Source organism: Pelophylax lessonae (assembly GCF_965119305.1).
Source record: "Pelophylax lessonae genome assembly, chromosome: 7".
Taxonomy (NCBI): domain Eukaryota; kingdom Metazoa; phylum Chordata; class Amphibia; order Anura; family Ranidae; genus Pelophylax; species Pelophylax lessonae.
This window is the reverse complement of record NC_138774.1, coordinates 287,320,812-287,348,592: the sequence shown is the minus strand read 5'-3', so window position 1 is coordinate 287,348,592 and position 27,781 is coordinate 287,320,812. Positions and strand designations below refer to the sequence as shown.

Genomic DNA, 27,781 nt, shown 5'->3' with positions numbered 1-27,781 from the left:
GCTGTGTGTATCTGTGACGCCCAGAAGGACAATGGAGCCGGCTGTGTGGAAACATTTGCTGTCCTCGGTGATTCTAAGCTTTGTATTGTATCGATCGGACGTGGCCGCGCTGAAGAATGGCCTGGCCCTCACCCCTCCGATGGGCTGGCTGCACTGGCAGAGGTTCCTCTGTCAGACCGACTGCAAAAACTACCCCACTTCTTGTATCAAGTAAGTATCAGTGGGTCAGGTGATCGTGAGTATACATAGAGGAAGTGCCAGAAAAGGCGTATTCATACATTCACCAAACATTCACTGTGGGTGAATGCCCCTTAGGGCTCATGTACATATGCGGCTGGGTTTGCTACATTCATTTAGAATAAAATATAGGATTGTTTCCTGACGCACCTGATCGCTGTGCCAGCCCCCCGGTTCACATGTATGCAGCCCTGCGTGCATTTATTCGAATGGGCTGCGGCACAAAAATCCTGGCGCTTTTGCACCACGTCCCACGATTCGGTTAGCACGATTTTACTGCGATTCATCAGGCTACGATCGCGGCGAATTTCAGGGTGAAAAGGGATTGCACGGCTGACGCACCTGATTGCTGTGCCAGCCCCCAGGTTCACATGTATGCAGCCCTTCGTGCATTTGTTCGAATGGGCTGCTGCACAAAAATCCTGGCGCTTTTGTACCATCTCCCACGATTAAGTTTGCACATTTTTACTGCGATTCGTTGGGCTACAATCGCGGCAAATTTCAGGGTGAAAAGGGATCGTGCCGCTGACGCACCTGATCCCTGTGCCAGCCCCCCTGGTTCACATATATACAGCCCTGCGTGCATTTATTCGAAAGTGCTGCGGCACAAAAATCTTGGCGCTTTTGCACCACGTCCCGCGATTCGACTTGCACAATTTTACTGCGATTCGTCGGGCTACAATCGCGGGTGCACAGGGATCACACGGGCGTCCTACGATTTGTCGTGATTCTGGATCGAGGGGCAGAATCGCGGTGATTCTGTCCACGATCCGGGACACCAAGATGTGAACGGAGCCCCTAAAGTTTGTTTTCCCAGAACACCTTGCTGTTTTAGGCTGCATTCATACCTGAGCGTAGCGTCTTCAAGCGTTTATGGCGGGTTTTTATGCGCCATTTTGGTACGGTTTTTATGCGTGTTTTTATACAGCGTTTTTGAGCTTTAACCTTTTTTTTTTATTAGCCAATAGAGAAAGCTATCATCTGTTGCATCATTTGTTGCTATGCATTTCTGCTTTCTTAGCTTTTCCATTAGCTTTTATTTATTTTTTATTATTATTATTTATTATTATTCATTTATTTATTTTTTTTCATTAGGGTAAGGGGTTAGAGTTAGGGTTGGGTTAGGGTTAGGGTTAGGATTAGAAGTTGAGGTTAGGGTTAGGATTATATATTATTTATTATTAATTTGTTTTCGTTAGGGTGTTAATACTACTACTACTAGTAATAATAATAATAATAATACTAAATGAATAAATAAATAAATAAAAAAAATTGTTAGGGTAATGGGTTAGGGTTAGGTTAGGGTTAGGATTAGAAGTTGAGGTTAGGGTTAGGATTATATATTATTTATTTATTTTTTGTTAAGGTGTTCTACTACTAATAATAATACTAATACTAAATGAATAAATAAATAAAAAAAATGTTGTTAGGGTAAAGGGTTAGGGTTAGGTTAGGGTTAGGATTAGAAGTTGAGGTTAGGGTTAGGATTATATATTATTTATTTATTTTTTGTTAAGGTGTTCTACTACTAATAATAATACTAATACTAAATGAATAAATAAATAAAAAAAATGTTGTTAGGGTAAAGGGTTAGAGTAAGGGTTGGGTTAGGAGTTGAGGTTAGGTTTAGGATTAGGGGTTAGGATTTTATAATATTTATTATTATTATTATTATTTTTTTGTTAGGGTGTTACTACTACTACTACTAGTAATAATAATATTAATAATAATAATACTGATACTACTACTAATAATAATAATAGTAAATGAATAACTAAATAAAAACATTTTCGTTAGGGTAAGGGGTTACTGTTAAGGTTGGGTTAATGTTAGGATTAGGAGTTGAGGTTAGAGTTAGGATTAGGGGTTAGGATTATATATTTATTTTTTATTTTTTTTTTAGGGTGTTATTACTACTACTACTAATACTAATAATAATAATATTAATAATAAAAATAATAATAATACTAAATGAATAAATAATATTTTTTTTTTCTGTTAGGGTAAGGGTTTAGACTAAGGGTTGGGTTAGGGTTAGGATTATAAAATATATATATATTTTTTTTGTTTTGTTAGGGTGTTAATACTAATACTACTACTACTAATAATAATAATAATAATAACAATAAATGAATAAATAAATAAAAACAAAATTTGTTAGGGTAAGGGGTTAAAGTTTAGTTGAGGTTAGGGTTAGGATTAGGGGTTAGGATTATATGATATTTATTTATTTTTGTTAGGGTGTTATTATTATTACTACTACTACTACTACTAATAATAATAATAATAATAATAATAATAATAAATTAATAAATAAATATTTTTTTTGTTTGTTAGGGTAAGGGGTTAGAGTAAGGGTTGGGTTAGGGTTAGGACTAGGAGTTGAGGTTAGGGTTAGGATTATATATTCATCTATTTATTTATTTTTGTTAGGGTGTTAATACTACTACTACTACGACTAATAATAATAATAATTTTAATACTAAATTAATAAATAAATAAATGTAAAATACACAAATAAATAAAGATAATAATAAATAATTAATAATAAATACATTCAATAAATGAGTACTAATTATTAATAAATAAATAAATAACCTCTAACTTCCACAGGTGTCAAACTGGCGTGTCTCCTGCTGTTGCTGAACTACAAGTCCCATGAGGCTTCGCAGTTCCAAAAATGACTTCCATAGGGAGAGGCATGATGGGACTTGTAGTTCTGCAACAACTGAAGGGCCGACGTCTAACCCTTAAAAAAATAACGTATAATAATGATAAATAGCTAAAACCCTATCACAAAATAAATAAAATATTATAGAAATAGTGCTTTTTTTTTTTTTGGGCTGGGTGTTTATGTATTATTATTTTCTTATTATTATTAATAATAATAATGTATTCATAATTTTTATAAGGTTGAGGTTAATTATTATTTATGTATTATTACATATTATACATTTGTTTTATTTATTATTTATGATGATTTTTGTTATTTCTGTATTTATTTTACATTTATTTATTCATATATTATTACTATTTAAAGCGGAGTTCCGGGCACAGAAATGATTTTTTGCTGAACATACCCCCGGGACAGTCAGGGCTAGCACATTCCACAATGGCTAGCCTCTGATCTGTCCCGGTTCGCACTTACCTTTTAGAAGAAATACTTACTTAGAAAATTTCTTCCACAGCGTTTCCATCTCTGTTGTGGGCAGCTGAAGCCGGCGCGGTCCTCTTCTCTGTCTTCTTCCGCGTCTTCGTGTCCCAGAATGCACTGCACCGGCCCCTCTCGTCACTTCCGGTGCGGCACCGCATTCCTAAACAGCTTCTGGGCATGCCCAGAAGCTGTTTAGCAGGGGAATGCGGCGTCGCCCGGAAATGACGAGCGGGGCCGGTGCCGTCGCATTGATTCCTGGGAGCGATGACGTTCAGCTCCCAGGAATCATAGCGAGGCAGGAAGTGACGGGGTGAGCCGCGGCTTAGAGGGAGGAAGCAGTCAGAGGTGAGTATCTTCGATCTTCAATAAAAAGGTGAGTAAACAAAAAAAATAAAAATAACTATCCAATTCCTTTTCAGGTGAGGCATACCTAGCGGAGGGGCACAAAAAAAAAATCGATTTTGTGCCCGGAACTCCGCTTTAATCTAAAAAAAATGTTTTTTTTTTTGAGCCGAAAATCACGCAAATACGTGCAACAAACATGCAAATGCACACAAAAAACACGCGAAAAATGCATTTCCATTTATTTCTCTTGGAAAAAAAAATGCGTCAAACGCTCAAATCTGCCCCATTCTAGCTATAAAAAAAAGCTCCGGAACTTTTTTGAGGTTCAGACCTTTGGCTTCAGGTGACTTGTAGTGGAGATGTGAACCAACTCCATAGAGAATAATAGATTTTTTTTCTCCTCCAGTGTTTTGGAGCTTCGAGGCTCCTGCTATAAAACGCTGAGGTGTGAATGAAGTCATTGAAGTTACCTCCATAGCGTACTGAAAGCGGCATTTTTGTTGAATTTCCCAACTTGTTTGGTTAGAATAATCGCCGGTCCTTTTCCGCCAAAAGCTGATTTTCAAGTCCTACTTCATTCTAATTCCACAGTCAAGAGGATTCCACTGTATATATATATTTTTTTTTTTTTTCAAAAAATTGCCCAACTGATTATAAAAATTCTTCAAATGAAGAAAACTTGAAGTGCCAGAAGGACAAATCAGTTAGAGGCTGTAAACCTCTTCCAGACCGCTCCATGCATATATACTACGGCAGGGTGGACCTCCTGGGAGAAATCGCATACCTATATACAGTATCTCACAAAAGTTAGTACACCCCTCACATTTTTGTAAATATTTTATTCTATCTTTTCATGTGACAACACTGAAGAAATGACACTTTGCTACAATGTAAAGTAGTGAGTGTACAGCTTGTATAACAGTGTAAATTTGCTGTCCCCTCAAAATAACTCAACACACAGCCATTAATGTCTAAACCGCTGGCAACAAAAGTGAGTACACCCCTAAGTGAAAATGTCCAAATTGGGCCCAATTAGCCATTTTCCCTCCCCGGTGTCATGTGACTTGTTAGTGTTACAAGGTCTCAGGTGTGAATGGGGAGCAGGTGTGGTAAATTTGGTGTTATCGCTCTCACTCTCTCACACTGGTCACTGGAAGTTCAACATGGCACCTCATGGCAAAGAACTCTCTGAGGTTCTGAAAAAAAGAATTGTTGCTCTACATAAAGATGGCCTAGGCTGTAAGAAGATTGCCAAGACCCTTAAACTGAGCTGCAGCACGGTGGCCAAGACCATACAGCGGTATAACAGAACAGGTTCCACTCAGAACAGGCCTCACCATGGTTGACCAAAGAAGTTGAGTGCACGTGCTCAGCGTCATATCCAGAGGTTGTCTTTGGAAAATAGACGTATGAGTGCTGCCAGCATTGCTGCAGAGGTTGAAGGGGTGGGGGGTCAGCCTGTCAGTGCTCAGACCATACGCCGCACACTGCATCAAATTGGTCTGCATGGCTGTCGTCCCAGAAGGAAGCCTCTTCTAAACATGATGCACAAGAAAGCCCGAAAAAAGTTTGCTGAAGACAAGCAGACTAAGGACATGGATTACTGGAACCATCTCCTGTGGTCTGATGAGACCAAGATAAACGTATTTGGGTCAGATGGTGTCAAGCGTATGTGGTGGTAACCAGGTGAGGAGTACAAAGACAAGTGTGTCTTGCCTACAGTCAAGCATGGGGTTGGGAGTGTCATGGTCTGGCGCTGCATGAGTGCTGCCGGCACTGGGGAGCTACAGTTCATTGAGGGAACGATGAATGCCAACATGTACTGTGACATACTGAAGCAAAACATCTAGCAATGGTCTATGACAGCCTTTCTCAACCTTTTCAACACAGAGGGACCCTTGAAATACATTTCTGGACTCCCTGCTTAAAATTTAAAATCTACAACTCATGACACATTAGTGTGACAGTCAGTGGGAAGAACGCTCCTTACTCTTGTCATCATTGGGAAGAATTACCCCCTTACAGATAGCTAAAAGGAACAATGTTGTCATTGAGAACTTATCTGAGAGGCAGAAATTGCCCATTGCTCAAGGAACCCCTAGCAACCTCAGGAGGAACCCTGGTTGAGAAACCCTGGTCTATGAGATAAACTTCTACAAACAGCCTGAAAAGTTCAAACCAATATATCTTCATATATTTCGTGAGGGATATTGTCCATAAATATTACTGTCCTAAGTGAAAAAGCCCCTTTATTCTTTTAACACAAACCACACATATAGAACCCAGGATAACCAGGGTAACACAAAATGCTGAGTCCGGTGTGGTTGTACAGTGAGTCTGGTTAGTGCAGACCCGACTGGGGTTCTCGGTCACCCTGTGACCATAATAGACACAGGGTGACTTACACATAGGAGAGGGAGCTGGACAAGGAGTTTCCCGACTTCACTAAGGTAATCTGGGTTCCACAATCCCTCTGCCCATAGTAACTCCCGTCACATTCAGCTACCATTGTTTTATTCTACAGGTTCTCTCCTTTTAGAAAAATATGTATTCTCTTGGCAATGTTAAGTCATTTTTAAGCCAAAAACAGGCATTTTGTTTTCGAAAAGTGAAAAAAACAAAAAAAAATGGTCTGAAGGGGTTAACCCAGAAGTGTTGTCACTGGTTATCAAGGAAATGACTCAGATGTCCTCAAGTGCAGGTTGCTTGCTTTAGAACCTCCTGACTGGGAGATTGTGACATAGGGCAGCATTCAGTCTTCTTAAAAACATGCTAATGATGTGGGAAGGATGAGAAGATAAAAGATAAAATAAGAGTCCTAAGATAAGAGTCAATTAAGTCTGTATTGTACACATTGGTGGATCACAAGAAAATCTAAAGTGTTTCGGGGGTCAATACTCCCCCTTCATCAGGGCTTAGGTGCTGATAGTAAATAGAGGGATTGTTGTTGTTCAGTTGTTTAGTCAGTCCAACTATTCATGACCTCATGAACCATAACGCGCCAGGCTTTTCTGTCCCCCACTGCCTCCCGAAGCTTGCTTACCTTCATGTTCATTGTTTCGATGATGCTATCTATTCATCTTGTTTTCTATCGTCCTCTTCTCCCTTTTCCTTCCATGTTTCCCAGCATCAGGGTCTTTTCCAATGAGACCTCTCTTCGCATTAGGTGGCCAACATATTGGAGTTTTAGCTTCAGGATCTGTCCTTCCAGTAAATATTCAGGGTTAATTACCTTCAGGGTTGTCTCAGGTTATCAAGGGGATGACTCAGATGTCCTCAAGTACAGGTTGCTTGCTTTACAATCTCCTGACTGGGAAATTGTGACATAGGGCAGCAGTCAGTCTTCTTTAAAACATGCTAAATATGTGGGAAGGATGAGAGCGCCTAAGATAAAATAAGAGTCCTAAGATAAGATAAGAGCCAATTAAAACTGTATTATACACATTGGTAAATCACAAGAAAATCTAAAGTGTTTCGGGGGTCAACACTCCCCCTTCATCAGGGCTTAGGTGCTGATAGTAAATAGAGGGATTGTTGTTGTTCAGTTGTTCAGTCAGTCCAACTATTCATGACCTCTTGAACCATAACATGCCAGGCTTTTCTGTCCCCCACTGCCTCCCGAAGCTTGCTTACCTTCATGTTCATTGTTTCGATGATGCTATCTATTTATCTTGTTTTCTGTCGTCCTCTTCTCCCTTTTCCTTCCATGTTTCCCAGCATCAGGGTCTTTTCCAATGAGTCCTCTCTTAGCATTAGGTGGCCAACGTATTTGAGTTTCAGCTTCAGGATCTGTCCTTCCAGTAAATATTAAGGGTTAATTACCTTCAGGATTGACTGGTTTAATATTCTTGCCATCCAAGGGACTTTCAAGAGTCTTCTATAACACCATAGTTCAAAAGCATCAATTCTTTGGCATTCAGCCGTCCATTTGGTCCAACTTTCACAGCCATAGATTACTACTGGAAGGATAATAGAAGGATTACTGGACAACAAATTACAAAGTAAGTTTACTTCTATGCGGCTGTGGTTAATGCATTTTTCCAGTGCGTTGTGTTTTTAATCCTGCATTGTTCATGCAGTGACCCCCCACCCCCTCATGGTGTTACCGACCCAGCATGCACAAGTTGATGACGTCACAGGGGGCAGTGGCACCAAATGATGTCACACCTTAGCGATTTAAGAAAAGACAGACAGCTGGGCGGACAGAAGACGGGCATCATGATTGACGCTGGATCTACATCGGGGGACATCCTTTTTTATTTTTTAATTAAGGACTTGTCAAAAATTTGTGTTGCATCTTTATTCACTTCTTTTGGTGAATAGGTAGCCATACTCATAGGTAGTGAATACATGGGGGGGCGGGATCTGGGGGCCCCCTTGATAAAGGGGGGTTCCAGATTCCGATAAGCCCCCCCCGCCCTCAGACCCCCGCAACAACCACCAAGGTTTTTGGGGAAGAGTCCTTTGTCCCCATCACATGGGGACAAGGTGCTTTGGGGTGAGGTGCCATGCCCAAAAGCAACCCCCATGTTGAGGGCATGTGGCCTAGCATGGCTCAGGAGGGGGGTGCTTACTTTTTCCCCCTCCCCCTTTTCCTGGACTACTGGGCTGCATGCTCGGATAAGGGTCTAGTATGGATTTTGGGGGGACTCTATGACATTTTTTAAAATTTTTACGTGGGCTTCCCTTCAAAATCCATACAGGACCCAAAGCTGAAGAACACATAGATGTGAACGTGTATAGGAAACTATGTTGAATGGACTGTAGTGCGTTTCTGCAAAACGCACTAAAAATGCACAGGTGTGAACCTAGGGTAAGAAGATAAAATGGTGCTCATGGTGCTCAGTGACCCAAATAAGCATCATTTCATCCTTTTACTTTGAAATCTATTGTCAAGTAATCTCTCTCCTATCTAAGCCTTGAAAACTGAGCGTTAAGGCCCTCAAAACATGTTGAATTTTCTTGTGGCCTTCCATTGTGTATCACCAAGACGTAATGGACACATGTATCTTTGGTGTTCTCATCCTTCTCGCACTCTTCACATTGAGAAACTAGAAGACCTTTGCATCCCATGTGTCCTAGTCACACTTTTCGAAGATTGTCCAATGTTAGGTCAGAACCTACACAGTGATTTTTGCGGGTGTTCCAATGGATGAGCAAGGCTGGGGGAAGGGAGTGCATTGAAGGCTTATGTCTGCCTTACCAATCCTGCAATGGAAGGAATCTGTTACTATGCCCTAAAATGACAAAGGATATGTTTTCTTTAGGAGATAAAAATTAACTTTAAACACTCAAGAAGACGGCAGATCTGTAGGCTAAAGGTCATTTTTAACTGCCCTGCTACATTCTCTTAAGGAAGTAGTTAATATCGACAGAGAAGGTCTGCTTGTATCTCAGGAAAAGGAACCTGGACTAGTACTTTAGAGTTTCTGTATGACTCTAAATGGAATTTCCAGTCCACTTTGGCTACAGTAGCTCCAGGGTCCAAATCTATTCATCTCAGGGTCTGTCCTGTCTGTATGCATAAATGGTAGCATGCAGGGAGGAAGGGGGGGTTGCTGTATCTTCTTGCAGGCTACCAAGTTTGTGAGATTACTATTGTTGCTGCTTGCTCACTGCTGGCCTGAATTGTCTGCCCCTGATCATGTCTCCCGCCTTGTTGCTGATTCTACTGCTGCCTGCCTTGACCTCTGCCTGGACACAGACTACTCTTTTGCCTGCTCCCTGCTTTGACTTCTGCCTGGACACTGACTACTCTTTTGCCTGCTCCCTGCTTTGACTTCTGCCTGGACACTGACTACTCTTTTGCCTGCTGCCTTCCTTGACCTCTGCTTGGACACTGACTACTCTTTTGCATGCTTCCCGCTTTGACTTCTGTCTGACTTCTGTCTGGACACTGACTATTCTTTGCCTGTTCCCTGCTTTGACTTCTGCCTGGACACAGACTACTCTTTTGCCTGCTGCCTGCCTTGACTTCTGCCTGGACACAGACTACTCTTTTGCCTGTCTTGACTTCTGCCTGGACACAGACTACTCTTTTGCCTGCTGCCTGCCTTGACCTCTGCCTGGACACTGACTACTCTTTTGCCTGCTGCCTGCCTTGACCTCTGCCTGGACACTGACTACTCCATGCGTCCGGCCCCCTAATCTACATGCAGGGCGCCGGATGCATGGATTCCAATGTTTTTTTTTTTTTTTAAGCACATGATTAGAGCCATAGGCGCCCTGAGCCCACCCAGTTGTGTGACAATAGTGAATGAATATGCGCTATTATCACACTGATTCACAGCCAATCAGGAAGCGGTTCCTGAGACCCGTTTCCCAAAAGGAAAGGCCATGCTATTGGCCAAGGAGAAGCAGGAGGGAGGAGACGCAGGGGAAGCTGCCACCGGGGGAAGCCTGCCCTCCACGTGGTGTGCGAGCTTGTGTGGTCCAGGGGGGGTGGTACAGTGTGCGAGCTGGTGTGGCCTGGGGGGGTATGGTGTGGTCCGTCTGCCGGCCCATGGAGCACCAGCCACCACTGGGTGTTAGTTACTTCTGGAGTCTTCTCATGAATACAATAAAACAAAATTCCAAACCATGTTCTATTCTGAATTGTTGGGTTATAAATGACCATACTTGTGTCAATATCCCATTGTATTGTTCCAGGTCCCATTTCCCTGACCACACCTAATGCTTCTCTAGTATACTTTTTGCCACGGTAGGGTGTGTATTGTTCCAAACTTTATACTGAAGTTCTGCCAAATTACCTGTAGCATTTAAACTACATGAGGATGTGTTAGTAATAACTATAACCTTACCTGAATCTATCATAATCTTTTATCATAGGAGGAAGTTCTATTAACTATTGCACAGGCCGTATTGGCAAGGCATGTGAAATTTCCTTGTTTTCTAACCTTAGTTTCCGACTTCCATTTTAGTTGAATTGTATAAGAAACACCGGCTTGATTTTTTACTCCCAAAGTTAAATGTGACTCACTTTGGTTGGGGGGGGGGGGTCAGTGGAACCCAGCTTACCTTAGAGAGGTTGGGAAATCCCTCTCTCAGCTCCCTAGGCCCCTCTTGTGTGAAAGTCACCCTGTGTCTATTAGGGGCACAGGGCAGAGGCGTAACTAGAACCTTCAGGGCCCCGGTGCAAGAAACCATGAAGGGTCCCCTGGACCCCTGGCTGGGGCCCTTCCCTTCAAGCCTGAGGCTCTTCCCCATAATCCTGGGGCCCTTTACTACAGTCCCGCAGCGGGCCCCATTCCTGCCATCTTGGGGCCTCCCCACGGTGGTGGAATGCCAGGGCCCGGTCGCAAGTGTGACCTTTGCAATCCTGGAAGTTCACCCACTGTTTGTGTTGGTTGTTCCTTAGATATGTTACTTATAGTTCTGTACACAATTTCATCTACATATGATAATGTAATCAGGCACCTGACCTGGTGGGGTAATCTGATCAGGAGGGGGATGTCCTCTTGTGTTGTTCCAGATCTATACAAGCTAAGTACCAGCTAGTTTTGTATGGGGGCGGCTGTAATATCTGATATCTATGTTCAGACTGGAGGATGCGGTATTCTGACAGAAGCACACAAGCTCATTGTGGGGTCACGGTTCCGTTACAGTGACATAGATGAGTCAACATAGAGGGGGCTCACTCCCCTCCTTTGCCTGATTAAGATCTGGTTACCCACTATGTGTGTATAGTTTGTAGACACGATAACCTTTGCGAAAACCAATCAATGTATGCTTATTGGCATTTTTTTTACCAAAAATATGTAGCAGAATACATATTGGCCTAAATTGATGAAGAAATTTGATTTTTTGAATTTTTTTATTAGATATTTTTATAGCAGAAAGTAAAAAAAAAAATATATATATATATATATATATATATATATATATATATATATATATATATATATTTTTTTTTTTTTTTTTCACTTTTTTGTTTATACCTAAAAAAATAAAAAATGCAGGGGTGATCAAATACCACCAAAAGAAAGCTCTATTTGTAGGGGAAAAAAAAATAATTTTTTTTTTTATTTGAAATTAGATTTTTTTTATTTTTTTTATGATGAAATACCACCAAAAGAAAGTTATATTAGTGGGGAAAAAAGGACATCCATTCTATTTGGGTACAGCGTTGCACGTCCACGCAATTGTCAGTTAAAGTAACGCAGTGCCGTATCGCAAAAAATGGCCTAGTTATGAAGGGGGGTGAATCTTCCAAGGGTGAAGTGGTTATAATTATTTTATTTTATTATTATAATTATTTAATAAACCCAATAATTATTTTCTTTCCCAGAGACCAGCTCTTCATGCAGATGGCGGATATCATGGTGTCCAACGGATGGCTGAAAGCGGGATATAAATATCTGTGCATTGATGATTGCTGGCTGGCTCCACAGAGAGACAAGAACAACAGGCTACAGGCTGACCCTGACCGGTTCCCGGGGGGCATCAAGAAACTGGCCGATTATGTGAGTCACTTAAATTTTGTTACCTAAAGCCGTAATAAACCCAAAAAATGTAGATATTGTAGCTTCCCAATCCTTAAATGTGGTGGCTGCATTCGTTTTTTTCCCTTTACACCTGACAAATCCTGGTATTTTTGAACTTTTTTAAGCTTCCTTTAACAGACCAAGCTATCCATCAAAAATGGCAGTTGGAACACCGAAAAAAAAAAGTAAATATATTGCAGCTTACTAATTCTTAGATTTAGTGGCTGAATTTGTTTTTTATTTATCCTTTATTTTCAACTGGTGATCCTAAAAAATAGAACAAAAAAGGAAGCCATCACATTTAAGGATTGGTAAGCTGCAATTTATTACATTTTTGGGATTCCAACTGCCATTTTTGATGGACAGCTTGGCCTGGTAAAGGAAGTTGAAAAATAACAGACTCACAGGCTGGATCAAAGGGTAAAAATAAAGGGGGAAAAAAGCCTAAAAATAGATAAAAAAAGGAAGCCATCACATCTAAGGATTGGTAAGCCGCAACGTATTACATTTTTGGGATTCCAACTGCCATTTTTCATGGACAGCTTGGCCTGGTAAAGGAAGTTAAAAAAACAGACTTACTGGCCGGGTAAAAGGGTAAAAATAAGGGGGGAAAAAAGCCTAAAAATAGAACAAAAAAAGAAGCTATTGCATCTAAGGATTGGTAAGCTGCAACATATTACATTTTTGGGATTCCAACTGCCATTTTTGATGGATAGCTTGGCCTGGTAAAGGAAGTTAAAAAACAGACTTACTGACCAGGTCAAAGGGTAAAAATAAAGGGGGAAAAAAGCCTATAAAAAGAACAAAAAAGGAAGCCATCACATCTAAGAATTGGTAATCTGCAATATATTACATTTTTTGAAAACCAACTGCCATTTTTGATGTACAGCTTGGCCTGTTAAAGGTAGTAGAAAAATAACAGACTTACTGAACGGGTCAAAGGGTAAATATAAAGGGAAAATGCCTAAAAATAGAACAAAAAAAGGAAGCCATCACATCTAAGTATTGGTAAGCTGCAATATATTAAATTTTTGGGATTCCAACTGCCATTTTTGATGGACAGATTGGTCTGTTAAAGGAAATTGGAAAATCTCACGATCACCAGGTGAAAATAAAGGGGGGAAAAGCCTAAAAATAGAAAACAAATGCATCCAACATATTTAAGGATTGTTGAGCAGCAATATAATATTAACTGTTTGGGTTTATTGGTGAATGCCGGGCATATATAAAATGGACCAATTATTGCAGCTCTGTATTCATTATAGAACCTGATCTGGTTTTCCTAGATACATGATCGCGGCCTACTTTTTGGGATCTATCAAGATGTGGGCAACAAAACCTGCGCCGGATTTCCAGGAAGTCGAGATTTTTATGAGTTGGATGCACAAACGTTTGCGGATTGGGGGGTGGACCTTCTCAAATTTGATGGATGCAATTATGGAACTCTGGACGATCTGGAAGAAGGTGAGACAAAGCTCTTTTGTATTATTGTAGAAGGAAGGACAATACAACTACCTACCTTTAAATGTTGTTTCCCCCGCTGCTCTTATCTTTCCTCCATACAGTTCATAATAAATCTCAATGCAATCACCTAATATTATATCTTTATCCAAGTGGTCACAGGACTGCAAAGCATCTCTGTGTGGAGGGCCAGCAGCGCTAAAGCTTTAGGCTATAGGCTATAGACCATACCTGTGGGATCCCTCTAGAATTCAGGTGCCCAACATGTGGCCCTTTTGTGAGGCCATTGGAACCACTGTAGACACTATTCTTTGTTGCCTTCTTGCCCTGTTTTAGAAATAATTTCTAGAAGTCTAATGTAATATATCTTTAGTCTATGACCGCCAACTGAGGCATATCCCCAGTCTCCAGCAGCTCCTACAACATGTTCAGTCTCCGAAAGTCTCCTGCAGCATGTCTGCAGTCTCTGACTGTCTTTTGTATCATGTCTGCAGTCTCTGAGCATCCCTAGTATCATATCTGAAGTCTCTGACCAACTCTTGTATCATGTCTGCAGTCTCTGACTGTCTTTTGTATCATGTCTGCAGTCTCTGACTGTCTTTTGTATCATGTCTGCAATCTCTGACCAACTCTTGTATCCTGTCTGCAGTCTCTGACCATCTCTTGTATCATGTCTGCAGTCTCTGACTGTCTTTTGTATCATATCTGCAGTCTCTGAGCATCACTTGTATCATGTCCACAATCTCTGACCAGATTTTGTAACATGTCCACAGTCTACAACCATCTCTTTTATCATGTCTGCAATCTCTGTCCATCTCTTGTATCATGTCTGAAGTCATTAACCATCTCTTGTATCATGTCTGCAGTCTCTGACCATCTCTTGTATCATGTGCACAGTTTCTGACCAACTCTTGTATCATGTTCGTAGTCTCTGACCATCTCTTGTATCATGTCTGCAGTCTCTGACCAACTCTTGTATCATGTCTGCAGTCTCTGACCATCTCCTGTATCATGTCTGCAGTCTCTGACCATCTCTTGTATCATGGCTGCAGTCTCTGACCATCTCTTGTATCATGGCTGCAGTCTCTGACCATCTCTTGTATCATGGCTGCAGTCTCTGACCATCTCTTGTATCATGTCTGCAATCTCTATCCATCCCTTGTATCATTGCATCATTTCTGAAATCTCTGACCAACTCCTGTATCATGTCTGCAGTCTCTGACCATCTCTTTTATCATGTCTGCAATCTCTGTCCATCTCTTGTATTATGTCTGAAGTCTCTGACCAACTCTTGTAGCATGTCTGCAGTCTCTGACCATCTCTTGTATCATGTCCGTAATCTCTGACCATCTCTTGTATCATGTCTGCAATCACTGACCATCTCTTGTATCATGTCCGTAATCTCTGACCATATTTTATAACATGTGCACAGTCTCTAACCATCTCTTTTATCATGTCTGCAATCTCTGTCCATCTCTTGTATCATGTCCGCAGTCTCTGTCCATCTCTTGTATCATGTCTGCAGTCTCTGACCAACTCTTGTAGCATGTCTGCAATCTCTATCCATCCCTTGTATTATGGTATCATTTCTGAAATCTCTGACCAACTCCTGTATCATGTCTGCAGTCTCTGACCATCTCTTGTATCATGTCTGCAATCTCTATCCATCCCTTGTATCATTGTATCATTTCTGAAATCTCTGACCAACTCCTGTATCATGTTCGCAGTCTCTGACCATCTCTTGTATTATGTCTGGAGTCTCTGAGCAGCTCATGTATCATGTCTGCAATCTCTGACCATCTCTTGTATCATGTCTGCAGTCTCTTCTCTGACCATCTCTTGTATCATGTCCACAGTCTCTGACCATCTCTTGTATCATGTCCACAGTCTCTGGCCATCTCTTGTATCATGTCCATAATCTCTTACCATATTTTGTAGCATGTCCACAGTCTCTGACCAACTCTTGTATCATGTCTGCAGTCTCTGACCATCTCTTGTATCATGTCTGCAGTCTCTGACCATCTCTTGTATCATGGCTGCAGTCTCTGACCATCTCTTGTATCATGGCTGCAGTCTCTGACCATCTCTTGTATCATGTCTGCAGTCTCTGACCATCTCCTGTATCATGTCTGAAGTCTCTGCCCATCTCTTGTATCATGTCTGCAGTCTCTGACCATCTCTTGTATCATGGCTGCAGTCTCTGACCATCTCTTGTATCATGGCTGCAGTCTCTGACCATCTCTTGTATCATGTCTGCAGTCTCTGACCATCTCTTGTATCATGTCTGAAGTCTCTGACCATCTCTTGTATCATTTCTGAAGTCTCTGACCGTCTCCTGTATCATGTCTGCAGTCTCTGACCATCTCCTGTATCATGTCTGCAGTCTCTGACCATCTCTTGTATCATGTCTGAAGTCTCTGCCAATCTCTTGTATCATGTCTGCAGTCTCTGACCATCTCTTGTATCATGTCTGCAGTCTCTGACCATCTCTTGTATCATGTCTGAAGTCTCTGACCAGAGACGTAACTAGAACCTTCAGGGCCCTGATGCAAGAAACCATGAAGGGCCCCCCAGACCCCTGGCCGGGGCCCTTACCTTCAAGCCCAGGGCTCTTCCCACTAATCCTGGGGCTCTTTACACTCATTGCATGGCCTTTTATTACGGTCCCGCAGCAGGATTCTTTCACAGGTTCTGCAGTGGGCCCCCTTCCTGCAATCTTGGGGCCTCCCCAGAGTGGTGCAATGCCAGGGTCCGGTCGCAAGTGTGACCTTTGCGATCCTGGAAGTTCACCCACTGGTTTGCTACCGGGCCCCCTGGAGCATGGGGCCCGGTAGCGATTGCAACCCCTGTAGTTACGCCCCTGTCTCTGACCATCTCTTGTATCATGTCTGAAGTCTCTGACCGTCTCCTGTATCATGTCTGAAGTCTCTGCCCATCTCTTGTATCATGTCTGCAGTCTCTGACCATCTCTTGTATCATGGCTGCAGTCTCTGACCATCTCTTGTATCATGGCTGCAGTCTCTGACCATCTCTTGTATCATGTCTGCAGTCTCTGACCATCTCTTGTATCATGTCTGAAGTCTCTGACCGTCTCCTGTTTCATGTCTGCAGTCTCTGACCATCTCCTGTATCATGTCTGCAATCTCTGACCAACTCTTGTTTCATGCCCGCAGTTTCTGACCAACTCTTGTTTCATGCCCGCAGTTTCTGACCAACTCTTTACCATATCCGCAGTCTCTGACCAACTTTATAGCATGTCTGCAGTCTCTGACCATCTCTTGTATCATGTCTGCAGTCTCTGACCATCTCTTGTATCATGTCTGCAATCTGGGGGAGGAACCCTGGGTGAGGATAGCTATTCTAGAGGGATCCCAAAGGTATAGTATATGCATACTTCCTCTGGTCATAGCTGGACCAATGCAACTATGCACAAAATTTCCATTCCTAAACTTCAGCTTTAAGCTCCTGTGATCCCTGGCACGCCTACCGGCCACACAGACTCTCGCCAGTCACATGATTATTTGGAAAAAGTAAAAAAAAAAAAAAAAAAGTCGATAGTATAGAAATGTATTATAAAGTATATGAAGGAAAGATAAGAACAATGGAGAGGCAACATTTAAAACTAGATATTTGTATGGATTTTCTTCTAGTTTCTTTCTTCCTATATGTCCTGATTAGTCCAAATATATGTCAAGATATCGCCATACTTTCTTTTTTTTTGTGTTTTCTTTCCTGCATATACAACACTAAGCAATTTATGAGGAATATTATATTAATACTGGGTTGGGTCTCTCTCACTCTCTTGTGGCACAGGTCCACATTCCAAAAATTCTATTAATCTATTTCACATTAATTCTACCACATCCCACAGGTGTTCTATTGGTTTTAGAGCCATGGACCAACCTAAAATCTCAGATTACCACCTTTTACAACTGTTGGAAGCATCTCAGAATGCACAACGCATCGAACCTTTAAGTGGATGGTCTACAACAGCAGAAGACCACATTGGGTTCCTGTAAGCCGAAAACGGAGGCAGAAGTTCATCAGACCGGGCTACATTTTTACAGTCTTCATTGGTACGGTTTCGGTGATCCTGTGCTCACTTTAGCCCCAGCTTTCTTTTTTTTTGCCTTCTATGAACCCTTTTGAGGTTTTATGCTGTTGTAGACCATCTACAGTAGTTAAAGGTTGGATGTGTTGTGCATTCTGAGATGCTCCCCACAGTTGGAAAGGGTGGTTAGGTAAAGTTACCGTAGCCTTTCTGTCCCCTCCAACCAGTCTGGCCTTTTTTTTTCTGACCAATCTTTTCAACCAGGCATTTCTGTCCTCAAAGATGCTCAATAGATATTTATGGTTTTTCCGCAACCCATCCTTTCTGCTACTCTATCATTGCAGGGTATCGTCGTATGGCTATTGCATTAAACCGTACTGGAAGAGATATTGTATACTCCTGCGAATGGCCGCTGTATGCTCGTCAAGAAGCACGTGTAAGTGGGAATAATATTCTATCTTTCTAAGTGACATATATTTTTGTTTGTATGTTTCTTCTATGATCAACTTTAAGAAGATTTCTAGTTTCGAAAGTAAGGGTAGATCTCCTGGATATTAGCCTAAAGTGTATGCAAAAATAAAAATGCAATATATTGCAGCTTACTGGTCCTTGGATGAAGTGGCAGCATTAGTTTCCCTTTTCAGCTCTATAAAGACATGGGTTGGCCAGTTTTGTGTGGAGGAACATGTGTGTCCTGCACAGAGCCCTGACCTCAACCCTACTGAACATCTTTGGGATCAGGTCCTTACATTCAACATAAGTACCTGACCTCAACCCTACCGAACACCTTTGGGATCAGGTCCTTACATTCAACATCAGTACCTGACCCTCAACCCTACCGAATGCCTTCGGGATCAGGTCTACTTATTGAACATCAGGACCTGACCTCAACCCTACTGAACACTTTTGGGATCAGGTCTCCTCATCGAATATCAGGACCTCACCTCAACCCTACTGAACACCTTTGGGATCAGGTCTAACATCGAACATCAGGACCTGACCTCAAACCTACTGAACATTTTTGGAATCAGGTCTTCTCATCCAAAATCAGGACCACCTAACCTCAACCCTATTAAACATCTTTGAAGTCAGGTCTTCCCTTTCAACATTAGGACCTGACTTTAACCCTACTGAACATCTTTGGGATCAGGTCTTCTCATCCACTATCAGGACTTGACCTCAACCTTACTGAACATATTTGGAATCAGGTCTTCTCTTCTTACATCAGGACCTGACCTTAACCCTACTGAACATCTTTGGGATCAGGTCTTCTCATCCAATATCAAGACCTGACCTCAACCCTACTGAACATCTTTGGGATTAGGTCTTCCCTTTTAACATTGGGACCTGACTTTAACCCTACTGAAGATCTTTGGAATCAGGTTTTCTCATCCAACATCAGGACCACCTGACCTCAATCCTACTGAACACCTTTGGGATCAGGTCCTTACGTCCATCAGTACCTGACCTCAACCCTACTGAGGACCTTTGGGATTAGGCCTTCTCATCGAACATCAGGACCTGACCTCAACCCTACTGAACATCTTTGGGGTCATGTCTTTTCATCCAATATCAGGACCTGATCTCAACCCTACGGACCACCTTTAGGATCAGGTCTACTCTTCCAACATCAGGACCACCTGACCTCAATCCTACTGAACATCTTTGGAAAAAAATTACAATGCCGCAGGACAGGAAGTGAAGGAATTTCTACCCAAGGGAAGGAAGACAGCAAAAAAAACCTGGTAGAGGTTTCAAACCCTAATCTATCCCCTTGCTTCACAAGCAATTTAAACTAAAACTCAATATTGGGTAATAATTTTACGCACCCACCCCACATACCTCTGCACTGCTCCAAAAGTATATAGCATTATTTCTCCTTAGACAAAATCTATAGAATAATTTCTTATAGTTTCCTCTTCTAAAAATCAATGTTTTTGCAATTCTTTTAATTATAAACATTCTTTTTTTTTTTTGTTTAATATTCTTAGGTTAACTATACAGAAGTTGCTGAATACTGCAACTCATGGAGAAATTTTGGCGATGTTGATGACTCATGGGCAAGTGTGAAGACTATTGTGGATTTTACTGCTGCAATCCAAGAACAGCTGGTTCCTGCAGCGGGTCCAGGAGCTTGGAATGACCCAGACATGGTCAGATGATAACAGTTCTATTTTTAGGCCTAAACTAAATATAGAATTTTTTTACATTAAAAAGTTGCAGCTGTTTTGAAAATTCTAAAAGTAATGAATTGAAACTTGTTGGGCATTGTCTAACAAATGGGTATAGATCATGCCCATCCCATGGTTTTGGGGGTTCCAGCAGTGATGGTGGTGTTGTCTCTTTTTTGCTGGGGTGGTTTGAATGTGGCATTTATTACCAGGCTATGAAAGCGCTAATACGATGGTCATGATCTGGCTTGGTCAGGCACTTGGTCGCCTTGGTCAGGCACTCAATCAGCTTGGTCAGGTACCTGGACAGCCGCGAGTAGGCCGCAAAGTCGCGGACTAACTTTTCGGCCTGACCCAGACACGTGAGGCGCAGACCCTCTGATGAAGAAGCATCTGCTCCCCCCCAAGCCTATAACCACTGCAGGGAGCCCAAAGGACATCCCTGCCCCAGTCACTAACCCCCAGGGGGCTGGGAACTTGCTCAAAGACCCCCGTGTGGGATCCGGACAGCCCGGTCAGCAACAACCTCATCCATCCCCCTTACTGGAGCAAGTAACAAAGCCAGCTCCTACCTAACCACGGGAGGGAGGGCATGGGGGTAGGTTGGGGCCAAAAGACCACCGTGACTGTTAGAGGGTCTGGGGGAAATGGAAGGGAACCCGGGTGTCCGACCATCCTAAGGAGGGGCTCACGTCCACCCCGAGACCGCAAGAGCTATGAGGGGACACTACTCACCATACCAACGACAATCGGGTGGGTGTCACTCCGGACAGACTACCTCTCCACTCGGGGTAGGGGTGTTGACGGCCAAGGGGTATGCTGCGACTCAGGCCGAACCAGGTCGTGTGTGTCCCGGGGAGGTGTTTCACTTGCGGGCCAGCCCCCATCCATTGGGGCTCTGTCGTGGCGAGGCCTAGCGCGGGGCTATAACCTACACGTGCTTGCTGGCCGGACTGGGAGACCTTATGGATCTAGGATATCCAGTCCAAAACCCAGTCCGGCTGTTGATTGCAGTTCTCCCAGGAACATATCTAGCTAAAAAATTAAAATTTTAACAAAGGTTCCCTTTAAAATAAAAAAACAAGCTAAGACCGAAGTTCCAGCCGGGAACAAAGTCCTACTCCTAAACTAGGCAGAAACAAACTGAATCCTATAGCAGAGTGAGTGGGTGTATGCCTTCAGGGACTGCCCCATAGGTGTGGTAAAGTTTTTTTCCTGCCTAGTGTCCTACTTCTGTAGGGGGCAGCAAAACCCCATGGTTAAGAAGAATATGGCGCTGCGTCTGTCAATGAACGATAGAGAAATGCATGTTTAAAGGTGCAGAATGTGTTACCAGATAGTGGACTGCTCAGTAGACCAGATGTTGATGAGAACAAATGTGGAAGCTTAAAGCTAACCTTCACCCGATGGGTGCAAGAGGCATCATTGTACTCCCCGCACCCTCTCCCCCAAACTTTTTTAGCCCCATTTTCGCCTAGGTAAAAATGACATTATCAGTGCTCTGGAGCCTCCTGGAATATTCATATCACATATGCCATGATGCTCCAGGTGCTATAGAAGAAGGACGGACCCAGTGGCACGTCATCAGGGGGCCTGAACCAGGAAGAGTCAACTGGCTCCTGATGACATTAGCAACTAATATGGCATTACACCAGGGAAAAAGGAATGTGGTAATAAGTACTCCACTCAAAGCTAAAGTGAATGAAGAGCTTGAAAGAAGCACACCTCTCTTTAATCACGTAGGACATTTTATTGAAGAACTAACAGAAACCCCACGCATTTCATGGTCTTCTTCTTCAGGGCTATGTGTTTAAATAGGGAGCAACGTGAAAAGATGATGCTTGTAGCAAAAGAGTGTTTAGGCCAGGGGTGCTGAACCTTTTGAAGAGCGAGGGCCACTTAAGTGATTTGATAACAGGTCATGAACAATGCCACAATGAACTATGGGTTTTACCGCCTTCAAACTGCAAATGTATATGAGCCCTTACTGCCCTGAGCCCCCTATAAGGCTGCTTTCACACTGATGCCCTGCCGTGGGTGCAGCGCAATGCACCTGCGGCTTTCCTGTGGGTTAGCTGCGCTTTGCCATTGACTTCTAATATTAGAAGACAATATATAACCAAAAGTATTGGGGCGTCTGCCTTTACACACACATGAACTTTAATGGAATCCCAGTCTTAGTCTGTATGGTTCAATATTGAGTTGGCCTATCCTTTGTAGCTATAACAGCTTCAACTCTTCTGGGAAGGCTGTCCACAAGGTTTAGGAGTGTGTCTATGGGAATGTTTGACCATTCTTCCAGAAGCACATTTGTGAGGTTCTTGTTTTTATGTACCTTACTTTGTGCACTGGTCCAAATCATTTGGTGTAGGGGGGATTATGGTGTGGGGTTGTTTTTCAGGGGTTGGGCTTGGCCCCTTAGTTCCAGTGAAGGGAACTTCTACGGCGTCGGCATACCAAGACATTTTGGACAATTTCATGCTTCCTTTGTGGGAACAATTTGGGGTTGACCCTTCATGTTTCAACATGACTGCGCACCAGTGCACAAAGCAAGGTCCATAAAGACATGGATGAGCACGTTTGGGGTCTAGGAACTTGGAAAGATTTAGAGCTCAGACTGCGAGCCAGCCCTTCTTTTTACCATCAGTGCCTGACCTCACAAATGCATTTGGAAGATTGGTCAAACATTCCCATAGACACACTCCTAAACCTCGTGCACAGCCTTCCTAGAAGAGTTGAAGCTGTTATAACTGTAAAGGGTGGGCCAACTCAATATTGAACCCTATGGACTAAGACTGGGATGCCATTAAAGTTCATGTGCGTGTAAAGACAGGTGTCCCAATACTTTTGGTAATATAGTGTAGCTTTCTGAAAGCACACCAAACCTGCAGGATATAATAGTAAGTCTATGGCTCAGTGCAGCTAAGCCGCAGGTGCTCTGCGCTTAAAGTACGTATGTGGATGTGAAAGGAGCCAAAAATTTTTTAGAAGTACTAATATTGCCCATTGCAACAGTACAGTGTACGTGATATTTAATACACTGATCTTTTTCCTTTTTCAGCTTCTGCTGGTATCACTCTCCAGGCTGCTAGTAAGGTCCCAGGCAAAGTGCACTTGGTATCACTCTGCTTGGGACAGGAGCCTGTGCTACAGAGAAAGCATCGGCTCCTGCTCCCTCCACGGCCGCCAGCTTCCTCTGCTGCCAGCGCAGGCTCAATGCCTTCTGATGCTCTAGGATGGCGGGTCGACAACCCGTTGATCGCGATCTGGACTTGCCGACCCACCATCCCAGAGCATGGGCATGTGCTTCCCTGGTTTGAGGTTGAAGGCCACATCAGAGGGCACTGGAGGCCACATCAGAGGGTTCTGAAGGCCACATCAGAGGGCACTGAAGGCCACATCAGAGGGCACTGAAGGCCACATCAGAGGGTTCTGAGGGCCACAGGTTAAGACAAAGATTCAACCGGGACCCATACATTGGCTAATTACACACAGTGGCCACTTTGCTAAGAAACACTTCAGTTGTGTGTGCTAACTAATAGAGCACATTCTGGCTTCCCTCACTGTCTTCTATCTTGGAGTCCCGGTCCCTGGGTCTAGTGGGGGATCAGGCATTGACTGTAGAAGTGATAAGCCCCATGTTCTATGATGGTCAATCTTTGGCTGGGATATACTGTACCTCCAACTGAGCTGAGCAATCTTGGGCAGTGTAATTATCCCCACAGCCTTTAGATTTAAAGTGGAGTTCCATTCGGGGGAAAAAAAAATGAAAGTCAGCAGCTACGAATACTGTAGCTGCTGGCTTTTAATATAGGGACACTTACCCATCTAGGGATCCGGCAATGTCGACACCGAGCTGTCAAAACAAAGTACCGGCTGCCACATCCCCCCCAAAAAGTGCCAAATGTGGCAGTGAAGGGGGGGTGAAAACAAGCAGGGATTCCCCTTTTGAGTGGAGCTCCGTTTTAAAATCAAAAAGATTTTTTGATATTTAACACCTGATCTATTACCCTCCGAGACATGCTCATGTTTTTTTTTTTCTTCTCTCTCTCTATATATATATATATATATATATATATATATATATATATATATATATATATATATATATATAAGTTTAGACTTTCAGAACCCTTGTTTATTCATTTTTTCTTTCAAACAGCTTGTTATCGGTAACTTCGGATTAAGTTATGATCAGCAGGTGACACAAATGGCTCTTTGGGCAATCATGGCTGCACCATTGTTAATGTCTAATGACTTGCGGGAAATAAGTCCAGAGTCTACAGCACTCCTTCAGAACCAAGAGGTCATTGCCATCAATCAAGATCCTCTAGGGATACAAGGATACAGGTTACTCAAGGTAATAAAAGTGTCTAGAAATGTACTGTTTCTTAACCACTTAAGCCCCAGAAGATTTTACCCCCTTCCTGACCAGGGTTTTTTTTGCGATTTTTTACTGGTATTATTTCTAAATGTCTAAAAGAAAATAATAATACCACGTTATGGCCACTAGATGGAGTATTTTCTTTTACCCACTTTTGGACCGCAAGGTTTTACCCCCTTAATGACCAGGCCATTTTTTGCGTTATTTTAACTGACAATTGCGCGGTTGTGCGACGCTGTACCTAAACGAATTTGATGTCCTTTTTTCCCCACAAACAGAGCTTTCTGTTGGTGGTATTTGATCACCTGTGCGATTTTTACTTTTTGCGCTATGAACAAAAAAAGAGCGTAAATTTTGCAAAAATAACAATATTTTTCACATTTTTTTCATATGAAATTCCCCCCCAAAAAAATGTAAAAATCAAAATTTTTTTAACATTTTTAGCCAATTTGTTTTCTGCTACATATGTTTGGTAAAAAAAATTGCAATAAGCGTATTTTGATTGGTTTGCACAAAAGTTATTGCGTTTACTAACTACGGGAAAGATTTATGTCATTTTTGGTGTTTTTTTTTTAACGCTTAATGGCGGCGATCTGCAATTTTTTTTGCGGCACTGCAACATTGCGGCGGACAGATCGGACCCTTGACTGACTTTTTTGGGGTTACCAGTGACATTACTGCAGTAATCAGTGCTATACATATGCACTGTTACTGCAAAATGACACTGGCAGGGAAGGGGTTAACTTTATTGGGGAGGGACGGGTGGTGAGTGTCCCTAGGGGCGTGATTCTAACTGTGATTGGCTGTGGCTACTAGTATAGGAACAGTGATCAACGGTCCTACATAGTAGAACCGTTTGATCACTGTTTCTACACAGGGGAGAATGACAGGCGGCTTGTTTACATCAGCCGCCTGACTTTCTCCCTCTCTACCGACGATCGGCGAGTGACCGGTGGACATCGGGTCCACCAGTCACACGCACTGACTTCCTTGTGAACGAGCCGCGGCGGGCGGGCGGGCGCGCGCTCGCCCGCTATAGGCTCACAAGGAAGTGACAGGCAAGTGACGTAGATCTACGTCACTCTGCCTGGCCGGGGCTGACCGCCGCAGTATATAGTCGTGCGGCGGTCGGCAACCGGTTAAATTTATAGTTTGTAATCCAGGACAACGTTTTCAAGAATCTCACCTCAAATGACATAGTTACATATTTAGGTTGAAAAAAAGACACGTGTCCATCTGGCTCAACCAATAATAAACAAAAAAACAGTAAAGAAAACCCAACCATACAATCCCATATACGTGAAAAAACCCCAGAAAAGCATGATCCAATTTGCTACAGCAGGGGGAAAAAAATTCCTTCCCGATCCCCTGAGAGGCAATCCGATATTCCCTGGATCATCTTTACCTATAAATATTAATACCCAGCTATATTATGTACACCCAGGAAAGAACCCAGGCCTTTTTTAAAGCAATCTAGTGAGCTAGCCAGAACCACCTCTGGAGGGAGTCTACTCACCATCTCTGGAGGGAGTCTACTCACCACCTCTGGAGGGAGTCTATTCCACATTTTCAAAGCTCTTACGGTGAAGAAACCTTTCCGTATTTCGAGACTAAAGAAAAGGACAGAGCGCAACAACCCCCTCCCCCCACCCCCCCCCCCCCCCCCCAGCATGGATGCTGTAAACTGTGTCTGAGCAGAAGCCGGTTCCATGCCCAACTAGAGACTCTCCCCCGGCCAGCTCCCCCCAACCTGCTGGCCATGTTGGAAACCCGGATTCGGACAGTGGGTAGAGAATACCTGGAGCAGAGCTTCAGCCTAGAATGGGGGTCAGAAGGAGGCCGGGAAGAGGGAGAGTAGGAGGGGGTGGCCGAGTCACTGCACCATGGGCCTCTGGATTGTACTTTCCCCCTGGGCCAAAAGTTGCCAGCCAGCCCCTGATAGTGTGTAACTAGTGGAGGGAGGTGGCATTGGCCAATAGGGTCCATTGGCACTGTACCTATGTAAAATTTTACACTTGCAGTGCCCTCTGTTGAGCGATCCACAGTGCATCGCTCTTCAGAAGGTGCTTGACAGGTGGTAAGGTATGCAGATTCCTCATTACCTATTTTAACCCCTATTACCCTGTACCATTGTGCCACAACCACGCACATTGCAAGCGGTTGCGGTTTGGCCTTATTTAAGTTAATGGGTCACGTTTGGCGGGTAGTACTGCCCACCGAGCATGACGGGGGGGGGCTAAATTTTGCCACGCCATGATGCAGCAAAGCATTACAACTGTGGCATGTACACTCCTGTCCACTGCCTTTGCAGTGTAAAGAAGAGAAGTAAAAACACAGTTTGACCATGTGTGTTTACGCAGCCCCCCCCTTCCCTTACGCATCCCCCCCTTTTAGCTAATGCAAACTAGCAGAGTGGACCCATAACTCTGCAATCAGCTATTCCATGCTGGTTGGAGAGCTTTAGCTTTAATTCAGCAGTTGGAGCTCTGCAGAGAGACCCCCTACTTCCACACAGAAAGCAAGTCCTTCTTTGCAGCATGCTGACAGGGGGCAAGCTTTTCTACCTTGCTGTGGTTACTTTCTAGATAAAGACAACTGGAAGACTTTGATTTCTTTTGGTGCACCTGAACTGTATTTAATTGTTTGTAACTGGGTTTTAATAGTGATATTTAGATTTATCCCAATCCTTACTTTTTTCTTATTTCAGGTTAATAATTTCGACCTGTGGGAGAAACCCCTCGCTAGCGGATCTTTAGCAATCTCGGTAACGAATCGGCAAGAAATAGGTGGCCCTCGCTATTTCCTATTGGCACGAGTTATGCTATCGGATAAACTTACTTGTGAAACTTGCCATGTGACGCAGCTGCTTCCGACGCGCTACGAATACGGACATTTTAATTCCTCTCAAGTCTTTAAGGTGGCGGTGAATCCATCGGGAACTGTGCTGCTGAGGTTGGATTAAGAAAATCGACAGCTTCTCAAAGCCCAGTTGAAGCTTCGGTATAAATCAGCTAGATACATTCCATGATGCTTTATGTGTTATAGTTATTTTTATTTCTAAACCAGCCACAACCTGAGTAGCAAAGCCTGCTCCCTGCCAGAAAGCTGCAGAAAAGAACCTTTGCTCTCTGTGGGTAAGCAGTGGTATCTTTGCAGAGGTCCAACACCCCTCCAATCAACAGGGAGCATGACCGCTTTCATAGATACAGGTCCGACTCAGAGAGTCGGTCCTCTGCAGAGAGACCACTATTTCCACACGGAGAACAATAGTCTTCTCTACAGCATGCTGGCAGGGGACAGGCTTTTCTACGTAGGAGCTAGAAAGCTCCAGTTAAGGCCCTTTGCTCTCGGAGGGTAACCAGTGGTATTTTTGCTGAGGTCCAACACCCCTCCAATCAGCAGGGAGCATGACCTTTGTTAATTGGAGGGCTACAGGTCCAAGTCAGTAGGGGGCATATCAGTCTTCTGCAGAGAGACCACTATTTCCACACAGAG

The 27,781-nt window shown here is 43.1% G+C and overlaps 1 protein-coding gene across 1 annotated transcript; it reads left to right on the top strand.

Annotated features, from left to right (window-relative positions):
• On the top strand, positions 1-27,275 carry GLA (galactosidase alpha). Its single transcript, XM_082264572.1, has 7 exons — positions 1-210; positions 12,024-12,198; positions 13,506-13,683; positions 18,076-18,167; positions 19,723-19,884; positions 24,065-24,262; positions 26,994-27,275. The coding sequence occupies exons 1-7, from the start codon at positions 32-34 to the stop codon at positions 27,246-27,248; spliced, it is 1,239 nt and encodes a 412-aa protein (XP_082120698.1). The 5' UTR covers positions 1-31; the 3' UTR covers positions 27,249-27,275.
• The last annotated feature ends 506 nt before the right edge of the window (positions 27,276-27,781 follow it).